At 38.6% G+C, this 14,276-nt stretch overlaps 1 protein-coding gene across 1 annotated transcript in view; it reads right to left on the reverse strand.

Moving 5' to 3' along the window:
• BDP1 (BDP1 general transcription factor IIIB subunit) overlaps positions 1–14,276 on the reverse strand; it is an 80,010-nt gene that overhangs the window by 15,790 nt on the left and 49,944 nt on the right. Inside the window, exons 23-34 of the mRNA XM_080924840.1 lie at positions 13,987–14,194; positions 13,563–13,747; positions 12,354–12,744; positions 9,946–10,068; positions 8,440–8,476; positions 7,922–8,014; positions 6,417–6,642; positions 5,778–5,929; positions 2,307–2,457; positions 1,953–2,127; positions 1,056–1,116; positions 398–584 (exon numbers count right to left, since the gene is read on the reverse strand). Of these exons, the coding sequence (XP_080780966.1) occupies positions 398–584; positions 1,056–1,116; positions 1,953–2,127; positions 2,307–2,457; positions 5,778–5,929; positions 6,417–6,642; positions 7,922–8,014; positions 8,440–8,476; positions 9,946–10,068; positions 12,354–12,744; positions 13,563–13,747; positions 13,987–14,194 (1,989 nt within the window). The remainder of the gene's footprint in view (positions 1–397; positions 585–1,055; positions 1,117–1,952; positions 2,128–2,306; positions 2,458–5,777; positions 5,930–6,416; positions 6,643–7,921; positions 8,015–8,439; positions 8,477–9,945; positions 10,069–12,353; positions 12,745–13,562; positions 13,748–13,986; positions 14,195–14,276) is intronic.

Below are 14,276 nucleotides of genomic sequence, written 5' to 3' on the forward strand. Positions count from 1 at the left end.
ATCGATGTGCAAAAACCCAAGTACACATGTTTACTGTACTACTATTAGTACCAGTCAAATTATAGGAACTATGACAGATGAGTAGATACGGAAAATGTGCACATGTACGTACACATATACAAGTATTTGTTACTCAATTAAAAGGAAAAATAAAATTTGTGGCTACCAAGAAAATGAGCAGACCTGGATCACTGCGTTAGGTGAGATAACCTACACATAGACAATCACATTTTTCTCCTATGTAGACATTAGCCTTCTTCATACATGCAGACATCACAGCGAGCAGCACTCACTTGAACTGTTAACCCTAACTATAAAGAAGAGTTGATACAGAGTTGACTTAATACTTGATTCACGTGGCACCTTTCTTACTGGTAAAAAGGTTTAACTTCTTTACCTCAGGTCACCTCTTTCTCCTGTATTTCCAGATCTGACCAATATAGGTGCTGGCAGCAGAGAGCTTGGCATCAACTGCATGGAGGTGTCAACAAATCCTTCTGTCACATTAGTTGGGATCTCCACCAATGTTAAAATGAAGGCTTGTTCACCTTCCCCATCTTGCTGTACATTAGCAAATAGATTCACTGTCAAAGTTAAAAGCGAGCAATGAAAAGCTAAACCAAGAAATAGTACAAAATCATTATTTCATCTCTAAAATGATTCGCATAACATATAACACCAAAACTAAGTAAAAAACAAAACAATAACAATAAAAACCACATACCCCAACCCCAAAAGCCTACATAGGATATTCTGTAGGATAAACTTCACATTTGTATTTTATGACTACCATTGGCTTCTTTTAGAGCCATTTTGTGCTTCTTTCCCAGATAGTTACATGAAAGCCAGGTGTGACGGAATATACCTATAATGCTAGCACTAGGGAGGCAGAGGTGGGAGGATTTTTGTGAGTTTGAGGCCAGCCCAGTCTACTTAGCAAGGTCCAGGACTATAAAGACAGACCCTATCTCCCCCCCCCCCCAAAAAAAAAGGCTAAAATTAAAAATTACACTCCACACTATCTATGACACTTTGCTGGAAGCAGCCTTTCATACCTGTAACATCTTGAGGATTGATGTTTTCTTGTTGGGCTTCTGGAATATTGGATGGCACGCTCTGCCATTAAAGAAGAAATTGAAAAGAAATTAAGCTTAAGAAAGTTTCTGACAGTTTGACATATAATAAAGAGACAGCATCTCCAAACTTAAAGGCTTATCTTAAATAAGCTTAAAATAGCCAATTAAATTGTCAGATGTGGTTATTCCATAATTTTTCAGTGTCAGAGTGGGGTCACCATAACATGAGGAACTTTATTAAAAGGGATAAGCATTAGGAAAGTAGAGAACCACTATTCTATGGCCTTGAGAAGTCAAGAGACCAAAAACACACCAAAAGTCCTATCATGCTCCTGTTTTTGTGTCTGCAGAGCCAAAGCTGGTCTCAAGCTCCTGGGCTCCAGAGATCTTCTTCCCCCAGCACTAGGATGACAGACTGAGGAGCTAGCTTAGGAGCTAGCAGGAAGCAGAAAGGGAGCTGACCAAAGAGCATTTGGGAACCAGTGATGAAACTGATCAAATGAACCTACCTATTTGGGAGTTTTTGTTTGTTTTAAACACAAGGTCTGACAATGTGGAGCAGGGAGGCTTGGAATTCAGAGAGATCTGTTTATATCTCCCTCTTAAGTGCTGAAATCAACTGTGTGTTCTGTTTGGGGGGGTTGTTGTTGTTGTTTTGAGACAGGGTTTTGCTATGTAACTCAGGCTAACCTAGTTCTTGTTATAAAATAAAGCCCATGTTGCCCCCAAACTTGTGTCTCCCGTCTCAAGAGTTTAAATTGCAAGTGTGAGCCTCAACACAGCTGAGCATGTATTTCTCAAAGGCCTGTAGAACTGAAAAGGTAAACGGAGAAAGGAGAACCACACCATTTGCTACTGCACTTGATGTCACCTTACCTCTGGCACATGACACATGGGCACGCCGCTGCCTTTAGGGCTTTCTCTGAGGGTTTCTTCAGCAGCACTCTCACCGAGACCCTGACCTGAATCAAGTGTGTGCTGCCCTATCTCAGACGAAACAACTGCAGTGCCCAACATCTGGACCTCTTTCAAGTTCTCAAGATCTTCAATTCTGAAATAGTTTCAGTCCATTATTTTAAACCAGTCAAACAAGCACAGAATTACTTTTAGGACTAAGTACTATCATTTAATGTAACGTTTCCAACTTTAAAAATATTAACTATAATGGAATTCTGTGGCAAAAGCTAAGGCACAACATAAAATGAATGCCAGCATCCTTCCCTCCTTTACCTTTCGGGTAGGACTGCTTCTTGAGGAACACCGGCCCCTTCAACATCATGCACACACAGCAGCTGCTTCTGTTCCTCCATCTCTGCTGTGGTAACTGGCTCAAGGCTTTTATCTTCTAATTCTACTGCTTTGGGATAATTTTCCTCAATTTCTTTGAGGGGGGACAAGAAAAATACACTTAAGATACAGTTCAAAATAGTACAGCTACATCTCTATATTAGAAACATATTCTCAGGCTGGTGAGATGGCTCAGTGGTTAGGAGCACTGACTGCTCTTCCAGTGGTCCTGAGTTCAATTCCCAGCAACCACATGGTGACTCACAACCATCTGTAATGCGATCTGATGCCCTCTTCTGGTGTGTCTGAGGACAGCTACAGTGTACTTACAGACATAAAGTAAATAAATATTAAAAAAAAAAAAAGAAAAAGAAACATATTCTCACTTAGAAAACAGATTTGGTGACCCCACTAAGCTTCTCATACTCCAAAAGTCAGCTAATACACACAGCAGAAGAATGGGTTTGCGCAGACTGTCGAAAAGTAAAACATAATTAACAAACTTACACTGCATATACTTCATTCCTGGGTGCCAAAGCAATTGCACCCTTCAGTGGTAACAGTTCTATAAAGTCGTGATGAAAAATAGTAGTATAATTAAGGGCTGGCAAGATGGCTCATCTGCTAGCCAACAGCGACCACCACCAAGACAAAGTTCAATCTTCAGGACCCACACATGAAATGAGAAAACTGACTCCCTCAAGTTGTCATCTGATAGTCTCACATCCTCTATGACATATGCACACATACCCACACACACAGACACACTCATACAAGCACACATGCACATACACTTATGCACACCCACTCATACATACAGGTGCAATAATACATAGTTTAAAAAGTAATTACAAGCCCACACCCAAAAGAGGATTAGAACTGAGTACAAACGAGTCTGTCTAATAATCGTACTACACTGGATGTCCTGGAGGTGTGGTTACATGGATAACAGCAGTTGTCATCAAGTCTGACCCTTTGGGTCAAGCTCTGGGTCTCACACTATGAAAGAACTGACTCCAGCAAGCTACCCTGCAGCCTCACACATGCACCATGTTATGTGTACAGTCACACAACCCAGACACAGACAGACAGACACACACACACACACACACACACACACACACACACACAAACACACACAAACACACACACACACACATACACACACACACACACACACACACACACACACACACACACACACACACACACACACACACGGTAAGTACAATAAAATTTTAAATGCTATCACACATAGGGCAAGAAAAATAGTTCTAAGTATAAGGAATGATATGAACCAGGCAGAGGGGTGGGACACATTGAGAGAGAAACTACATATGTACTTCTGGATACTGTTCAAGCCAGTTAAATTAATTTACTACCTGCATATACTGTCAGACATTGCTGGCTGAAAGGAAATCTCAAATATTAGGAACCCAAAATCAGGGGGAAATGGTGCTAATTATCCAGATTTTCTAAGTATGAATTCAATAATCTAGGAGGGCTATGACTTCTACTGCTTTTCCTAAGGATCACACCTCTGGCATGAAGGTAGGAGTTAATGTATGCATCACAATATTAAGGCCATTTGAAAACTAAGAGAGCTCAAGCAGTTAAGAACACTTGCAGATCAGGCAGAACACCTAAATTTAAGTCCCAGCTCTTACATTTGTTATTCAAGTTCCAGGGGATCTGGCAAACCCTTCTGGCTTCTGCAGGCACCAATCACAAATGAGTGCACAGATATACACATGCAGGCAAATCACTCATACACATAAAATGAAACAAAGAACAAACAAACAATCAAGCTGGTGTACAAGGTGTAATGATCTAAATTCAATCCCTGGAATCAATGGTAGAAGAAAACCAAAACCTGCCCTCTAATTTCCACATGTATTTAGTGGCCCAAATGTCCACACATCCATGTATTATTGGTGAAATTTACAATGAAACCCTGCTTCACATCAAGACAGTTTTAATAAAAAGATAGTACTGTCTTGGAGGGCTGTGGATGTGATACAACTTTAGTATCTGCTTACCAGGTTTCTGACCCTGAGTTCATATCCCAGTACCACTAAAAAAGAAGTTAAGTGTCTAGGAGGAGACAGAAACTAAAATTCTTTGCTTCTGGGAGACTGAAATAGGATGATTCCAAGTTTAAGGCCAGCCTAAACTGCACAGTGAGGTTCCTAGTCAGCTTTGAACGCATAGTGTAATCCTGTCTTATGTGGGTCGTACAGACAGACAGAGAGACATCAGACAAACTCTCATAGATTGCTAGTTAAAAATATAAAGCCATGCAACTACTCTTTCTTTAATTTAACTGCCACATAACATATAAAAATTGCCAGGTAAATACCTGGTATCTTCTTGAAAAACTTAATAGTTACTCCCAAGATGAAGCTCAGTGACAGAATGTGCGTTTAGCATGTTTGAAAACCAGAATTCAACCCTAGCATGGGGAAGGGAAGGGGAAAAATAGAAATATTGCTTGACCCAGAAATTCTACTTTGTATGTATAAACCCAAGAGAAATAAAAACATGTCTACATGAGCGCTCATAGCAGTGTTATTTATTATAGAACACGACACACCCCAGACGCTCACCGACAGATAATAAACAAATGTGGTGGAGTTATGCAGGAAAATATTATCTGGCGGCAACAACACCAAAACAAAACAAACAAAACCACCAGGGTCCAGTGAGTAAAGGCTCTGACCAAGAAAATGTGGCAGCCTGCATGGTGGGGAGGAGAGAAGCAACTCCACATGGCTGTCTTCCAACCCCCACACACGCAGTCCTACTCTATACACACACATGACAGTAATACATGTCACCATATAGATGAATGCTGACTCATGATGCTAAGTAAAGAACACCAGGCTGAACCATAGATTGTATGTTTCTATTTACACGGCATATCTAGAATAAGCCATTATACAAAGAGAAATTGAAATTGGTTGCTTAGGGTTGGAGTGTAGCTGCTGACTGTGATAATTCTACAATCTGGTGAACAGAACACCACTGAAGGGCAAACTTTAAACAGGTAAATTGAACTGTATGTGAACCATGTCTCAGTAAAGAAACAATACTTCTGGTTCAGACAGGCTCTGCCTCCAGAGTGCTTGAATCAGGAGTGTTCTCACCACCTCTCAAAACATGCATGTGAACAAAATATCGGCACACACAAAATATGTTTAAAACAATTTATTTACAAGAGCTGCATTGCCACAGGGAGCATTTGAAGGTCAGAGAAAGGTCAGAGAACAACTTGGTGGAGTCAGTTCTCTCTTCTACCTTTATAGAGGTTTCACTGATCAAACGCGGGTGTACAGACTTGTGTGGCAAGTGCCTTTACCCACTGAGCCATTTCATGACGTCATTGTAACTTTGTAAGAGAAAACTTAAACTCACCTCTTTGAATTTCCACTTCTGCCCCTTTAGTTATGGCGACTTCCTGATGATCATCAAGCTCACTGATCTCTAAAGTCGTCTCCGAATTTGGTGTAGGTGTAACAACCGCAGTCTCCATTTTTAAGTCTGTGCTCATTGCAGAAGCTGTACTCCTAGAAGGAAGGAGGTGTGGCGTCATCAGTGTGAGCCCTTTGGCACAGCTAATGCAGCCGCACTCAGGTACCTGTGTGCTTGTCTATCTGCTCTGACAAAGCACCAACATGACATGAGGCCCCCAAAACTCAGACCACCTCCTGCTTCAGCCTCCTGAAGGCTGAATTACAGGTACGTACCACACACCTGGCAAATGGCCATTTCTGAACACTAAAACTAAAAAGTGGGAAGTTTGCAAAGCCCTAAGAAGAAAATGGAGACCACCATATCTGTAAAACATTTATATAAATCTATTTCACTTAAGCTTCAAAGACACAGAAAACATACAGCTGTGGTTTTATATGCAAACTAACAAACCAGTATCAGTGTCATATAATCTTTAATTTAAGCTGTGAAAAGTTAGCACTATCCATATACAAGCATTACTAGAAGCTAAGAACTAAACTGGTGCCGTTTAACCATCTGTTAGTCGAATGTGAAAACAACCTGGTTGACAGAGTCTCCTCCATTGCTTCTTCCTTCACAGGAGCTTCTCTACTGCTTTGTTCCTTCGACACAATCTTGTTTTCTTCAAATGATGCATGCGACATACTAATGACAGGTGGACAAACCTCCTGATAGTCATGAACAATGTTTTGATTTACATTATCTGGGCTAAAAGGAACATGACTTTTATCCTTTGAATGAACATCAGGAAATACACATACTCCTACTGCAGAAAAAAATAGGAAATTAAAATTGATCTAATATTAATAGCTACTTGAATAAAATTTCTCGACATTTAATAATTGTCTAATTTAATTTCACTATTATAAGTTTGTTCTATTAGGATCCAAATTTAATTTCATTATTTTACTCGTCATTCTAGAATTTGACTTGTAATAAGCTCAATTATTCTTCTCACTAAATTTCTGGGGTACTCTAAGTTAAATCAAGTCTTTTTGCTATTTTCAGTAACGATATAACGAAATGGTTTCAAGCAGGGTATCTTCACTAGTTTTTAAATATTGTACTTTAAATACTAGAAATTTGTACCAGTGCAACTAAGACATTCTACCTGAGAAAAAAGCCCTGCCTGGAACACAAATTAAGACATTTCTCTGAAAGATGCACAGTTATGATCTTACAAGTCATACAATTAAAGTGAATGGCAGATCAGCCATTACCAGTCAAAACAATTGCCTGTAATACAATTAGCTATAGTTAAAGATAATGAATACAAGCTTCAGCTTTTGTGATAAGAGATTTAGCTCAGTTATAGAGCAATCGCCTAGCAAGGAAGGTCCTGGGTTCAATACCTTATAACACAAAGATAAAAATTAAAATAACTATACAGTTTTACACTGGACTAATGTGTTTAAGATTTAAGTTGGCATTTCCTTTGTCTTCTTGCACTACTATAGAATAAATCATCTATTTGCCCCTTTATATATTTATGTCAGTTATGATCACCACCTCAAGCTAAAGAAATATCTATAAAGTGGTCAGTGGTCAATGATGCACAATACCCAATGTTTATACTACCGCAGGCTGAGGATTTACCAGGTAATTATTCTTTGAATACAATTAACCCCTCACTCCCCAGCTCTCCTACATCAGACAAGCTTGGCTGGCCTGGAATTCACTATGTTGACCAGGCTGGATACAAACTCAGAGATCTGCCTACTTCTGCTTCCCAACGGCTGAACATTAAAGGCCATCTAGTCCAGCCAAATTATTCTTGTAGTTTTAGTCATGAGCTTAGCTATTTTTTAATAGTTGAAGAATCTCTCCAGCCCCAAACTACTCTTAATAAGCCAACCGTATCCTTTCAGAATTGTTGCCACTATACCTGAAGAAACGAAGCAAAATAATGAATGAACAACAACACTGACAATTTCTAACATAAAAACCTTCTTACTAAAGATGAAGGTTACTCAGCATGTAGGTATACCTTGTTAACACATTTTTAAAGGGTTTTTCTCAGGGTAGGATTTATCTTCCAGTCTTACCATCACCTTGTCCAGGAATGACTTCTGACTGTAATACTATATCTCCCATTGTAAGTAAAGTTATGGCAGCTTCTGTGCTTCCATCACTGGGACCTTGGGGGAAATATACCAACATTAAAACATAAAAATGACTCTCAAAGTCTCTCCACTTAGGAAAACTTCCTGCTCAGATCCCTGTCTTCTAGTAATCAGGTGCACTGCCTCCACACCACTCTGCCAGTACTCCAGTCAGTCCGCTTACGTCATACTTAGCTCATTGAGGTTGACTTTTACACACTGAAGACACTTCCCACACTTACTGTGTGCAGCTCCAAAGCAAGTATCACTACTTCCTTACTTAACACTGATTCTAGGCTCACCTTCTAAACTTAGGTTCTGAGAAGGTGAGGTTCCTATCAACATAACAGGTTAATGTCTTTGTTCTATATATTTTAGCAGACTGTCCCATTTACCTATCATAACTGCTAATTATTACAATACAGTTAACCAGTCTTAATCAATTCTTTGTTAACAGTTACCTGGTTCTTCTTGGGTCTGTTCACCTATGACCATTTCCTAAAAAAAGGAAAAACATGTTAAATGTTTCTGCCAAATATTCTGGTTTTGCTGTTTTTAAGCATAATGTTTTATAATCCTGTGTTTTTAGTTATGATACTAAATTTTTTCTTTACGTTTATCCACAAAGGTTCGCAAGTAAGAACAGAAATAAGCTTACAGACCAAACTCTTTTGTATCTCACTCCTGATTTACCTGTCTCCTATTCTCAGTTATAATCCTTCATCTCTAGTCCAATATGCTACCAGTTTTTACCCAATAAAAACTAAGTCTAGAAAGGACAAAGACTTTCTACAGTGTGTGGTTAAAGCATAACAAATGTTAGTAAGCGGTAAGTGAACAGGAGACAGCTGTCCAGAGAGGAGCACAAGGAGCTCCACTGACCTGCTGCGCAGTACAACTGTCAAATGTGACTTAAAAAGCAAACTTTTATAGCCCTTGAATTGGTTGTAAGAGCAAAAATCAAATGAGAAACAGCTATTCAGCAAGATCAATATAAAACACAGTATCAACTGCTTTCCCCCTAAGACTATGACCAAATCAAGAATGTCCACTTGTGAGCCAGGAAGTGGTGGTCTACGCCTTTAATTCCAGCATTAAGAAGAAGAGGCAGGTGAATCTCTGAGTTTGAGAATAGCCTGGTCTACAGAGTTCCACAACAGTCAGAGTTACACAAAAAGAAACTCTGTCTTAGAAAAAAAAAGAATGTCCACTTGTTCCATGTCAAGGAATGGAATTACAACAGGGCTCTCACCAAGGTAATCATCTAGCAAAACAAAAAAAAAATCAATCACACTCAAACTATAAAGTATTATAAATTGAATTTCATATTTCCAATACTATAAATGTATCTTCTCTGGAAAAGGTCTTCATAAATATACTCAGCTTAAAACAAAACCACAAGATTAGCCCTAATTCAATACTACAATAGGACTAATCCAATGTGCCAATTAAAGATAAAATCATAGGAAAACTGTCATAAACCAGTGGAGGACAAGGTGGAATGCCAAGAAATGATGAAGCATTACCAAATCCCATAAAACCAGGAAGGGAAGAGATGGTTTCTTCCTCAGATCCACTAGAAAAACCTACTAGAAATGGTGCACATACATATATGCAGGCAAAACATTCACAAACACCAAATAAAGGCAAACATAACTCTTGTTGGTTTTTTAAATCCATATCTACTATAGTATTTATGATGAGTTAGTTTTGTATTGTTACTGTAATTCATTTAATATAGACTTATGCCTCAGAATTTTGAGGTAAAAGTCTATGATGATATTGAGCCTTACCAAACAAATAGAAAAGTTTTATAATCAGAAGTAAAATACATAAAAATTCACAAGTTTCACCCCTTCATAAGACCAGTTCCCCACATAATAGGAAAACATAAACGTTACAAGAATAATGCTGCAATCTTCGGGAGGTGACCAGACGGAAGGCGGTATATAAATAGAGACACTTACAAATGACGGTGGGTTCAAAGCTTTTCCTGGTTCTTCCTCCCCAGTTGTTGTGTCCACATGTGAAAGTTCATGTTCAACAACAGTTACACATCCTATGTCTGCAACGTCCATGGTTATCTCAAGCTGTCATAAGAAGGATCTAATGATCAATTTGGCAAATTACAAACATTAAAACACCTCATTTTCTACATTAATAAGCAAAATTAAACATTAAAATGCAGAACTATGCCACAGTTACACAACTTAAAACTGAATTACATTAATTCTTAGTGACTAACAACTTAGCAGAAGTAAAACATTACAGTTCTGAGGGGTCTGGGGCTTTACAACCAGTTATCAAATTTTCTATAGATAACCTTTGAGTAACTGGCATGTCATTTCAGTCCTCAAACTTTGTCCCAATTTCTGCCACTTGCCTAACATTAAGTATTGTTTACAAAACACATTCATGTAAGCATAGGATACAAGGTCACATTAAAGATACTTAACACATGTTAACTATACATGAAACCAACTGTACACTACCATAAATACTATAATAGAGAAGACTCGATGTGCTGGAAAACACTGATCACTGTATCACTCCAAGTGCAACAACCCTCTCTCATCACCCACTAATGGATTCACTTAACATTTGACAGCTGGTTAAAAAGAATACACTCTGTAAAAGATTTATTTTAAGTATATGTATGGGTCAGGGAATATGATCACATCTGTGAGCCTCCAGGGGCCAGGAGAGGTTGCTGGGTCCATTTGAGCTGGAGTTACAGGAATTTGCTGGATATGGGTGCTGGAATTTGAATTATGGTCCTCATGATTGGGCAGCAAGAACTCTTAGCTGCTGAGCCATCTCTCTAGACCAAAGGAAATATGATTTAAATGGTTTCTGTTCAACTGCTGAATCAAAATTGCTACTATGATAGGCTGAAGATAGCCCAGAGTTCATGTCTGCAGGGCCCAAACTTTGATTGCCAGGAAAGGGGACAAAACAGTGCCACTGAACAAGATATTCTTTCTGTAGAAATACTCCCTGAAGTCTGAGTACTGGAAATGAATTTCACTATTAGCTTGCCTTCACCCAGTGTGCTGGGGGAGAGGATATAAAGATGGACTCCGAGTAGTATTAACACCTGTGCTTCAACAAAACTAACTTTCCTACATTTAGTATAACTTGAACTTTCAGTATTATTTAGTTAATGTCAAGAATTCTGCAAACTCATTTCCCTTTAGACATTTGACATGCTACCAATAATCCTGAATAAATTAAAGGTAGATGCTCCTTTGGATTCACAAGTGTAACATTGCAAATTCAAGAATGGCACCTCCTCTTGGAAGATGTGCCATAACACGACCTGAAGTGTCTCCAACATCATCTCTACAACCAGCGAACTGATTCTATTTCAAGTGACTCGGAAAGTATTCTCTAAATCCCTATACAAACTGATCCAGAACTGCTCAATAACCGGCTAAATGACTAAGAATTGAATGAGAACAGGAAACTTTAAAGCTGCAAAGTGGGAATGTGACACCAGAGGTAAGACAAGGAGGCAAAGCACGTTCCTCTACTTCACACCCACCTCATTAGAATAGTACAGATTTTTTCCCTAAAATTTTTGAAACAGGGTTTCTCTATGCAACCCTGGCTGTCCTAGAACTTGCTCTGTATACCAGGCTGGTCTCAAACTCATAGAGACCCATCTGCCTCTACCTCCTGACTAAAGGCATGTGCCATCACTAAATGAAATCAAACCAAACAAAGCCAACAATGGGGCATACTGTAGCTGTAGAATGACTACTTATCATGAAAAGCCAGAGAGTGGAAAGGAGGGAAAAAAACCCAAGTGAGAACAGATGAGGAGAGGAGAAATGGATGGTGGTAAAGATAGAAATTAAAACCTTTGACAAAGGAAAATTATATAACCAGGGTTTTTTGATTAAAAAAAAAAAATCCTTAAATACAGAATTACCAAGCATTCTAGCAAATCCATTTCTACCTCCAAAAGAACTAAGAGCAGAGAAACAAGAGACTGGGGAAATTGATTCTATCTTCTTTACCAACCACAACATAAACCCTACTATAGAGATAACAAAGAACACCTGTTAAGCCTTTTTCCAAATTAGTCAAAAGCTACACTAAGTAGCTGATAGATACAAGTAAGCAATTTCCTATCAGAGTTAACTGAGTCCCCTGTGGAGTAAGGACTATGAAAACTGAATGATGGCTATACAGGACACATCTGTGTTCCTTAAGGTATTCACTAAGTCCCAAATAAATTACTTTTGACAATAGATATTTAGAGAAAGAACTCTTCAGACTCTAATAATCATTAAGAGAAGAAACAATCATCTATTAAAGGGGGTGAAAGTGCCAAAAATTGAAAAAAAAAACAAAACAAAACACAAACTACCTCTTCCATTGTTTCCTCGATCTGAGCAGAAACTGGTTCAGGGGATCTGAGACCAACAGGTACAAACACTGGTGCTTTGTTTAATTCTTCTGGGGCAAGATGATAGGTTTCTTCCTCATAGTCATCAGAATCAAAATCCTCAGCATCATCTTCATCCTCTTTCTGAGAAGCCCGAAGAGTCACCAACATGGACTTGGAAGCTCTAGGTTCCTTCTTAGCAGTCTTACCTCGAATTCGCTTTGATCCACGCCCTTTGGTCACACTTGGTTTCATCTTCCTATGTGTTCTTTTCCCACTGTGATCTATCTCATACTCAGAGGCAGAAGAGAGACTTATTCTTCGATGTGAAACAGTTTTGGAATAGCTTGATTCTTTCAACAGTTGTGGATGGCTGGATGTTTAACCAGAACAACGGTTATCATTATGTAAGCACCAGGATAATCTCAATGAAAACCAGACTGTTAAAAGTAAAACCTCAATTCCAGCCACTAAATAAAGATGAGAGATAGAGACAGAGCTCAGTGGTAGGACGCTTATCCATCATGGAAAGTCCTAAGTTTTGACTCCCAACAATGACAAAAATGAAGATATACCATTTCATTTTATGATGTTAGAATTGGACCTAAGGCCTCAAAAGTCATACACAGATATATTCATGAACTGTATGCCTAGCCCTACCCATTCTTTTAAAAATATGGACCATCAAAATAGAAAGGAAGTGACTACTACTTAGCATCTGATTCAGAGTGAATGCTTATAGATCTAGAAATATTTCAGAGTAAGGTTTTTTTGCATAAGAAATTTTTAATCTTGGCCTAATAACTATGATATGGTGACTGAGATAAACACAACATTAGAAATAACTAAAAGAAAAACATATAAAATACTTGGAACCAATCAAAAATGCCTGAGATCAAACAATGGTACTGGTTTATCTTGTCAGGTATGTAGATAGGAAAAAATGTTTTTCAAGAACTTAGGTTCCTTCCCACTTTCTTAAAAATTATGAAAGTCCCCTTTGTTACTGTTTACAGCCAAAGTAGCATTAGCATTCTAATTACCAAGGTAAGGCACACTATCTTTTGGTCAGAAAAAATAATGAACAGTTATAAATAATAGTCTTGGGGAAAAAAACAGTGCATTAAGGTAAAACTTTAAGAAATAAGTGCTTTTATTTCCTATTCTTAGTCTCTAAAATAAAAAAATTACCTAATTTGTTTACTGAGAGTCTGATCTTCAAGGCCCGAAGAAGATGTAGGCTCCTCCACAATCTCATCCCTGGCACCTCCTGATGATCCTGCTTTTAGCTGAGTATCATTTCTGTCAGAACCCGACTCTTCAGAATGTACCCGATCTTTTCTCACTGAAACCTCCAGAGGCATTTCTGTCTTTTCCTTAAAGAACAAAGGAAGAAAAAGAAAGAAACAAACAAATAAAAATAATATCACCATGGACACAATCTATATCAATATGGTTTAGCAGTCTGGCCTAGTCTCTTAAACATGAAAAGCCACAGGTGGTCAAATCTGTACAAGCTGTGAGGTCACTCACTTTTCAGGGAAGTGTGTACAGCACAGAAGTGATTTTCTTGCCACTGCCCTCTCTCCTTCATGAGCTGACACAATAGACTTACCGGTGCTTGTAGAGAAAGCTGGGTATCACAGTGCCCCTTCTGCAGCAGGAGACCTTCTGATTTCAGCCCTATGCTTTCATCTGCCGGACCTTTCTCTACACCTGGCTGCTCATCTTTAGGACGTGCTCCTCCTAAGTTTGGTTTAGGCTTTTGGAACCGCCTTCTTATCAGCAGTGCTGGGCGAGGAACATATGGTTTATTTTCATGCCTAGAATGAAGTACAAATTATAGTGAAGACCAAAACTATCTATCAATTTAACAACAATAAATAATTCTGGATTCAAACTGAT

Source organism: Micromys minutus, assembly GCF_963924665.1.
Source record: "Micromys minutus genome assembly, chromosome: 11".
Taxonomy (NCBI): domain Eukaryota; kingdom Metazoa; phylum Chordata; class Mammalia; order Rodentia; family Muridae; genus Micromys; species Micromys minutus.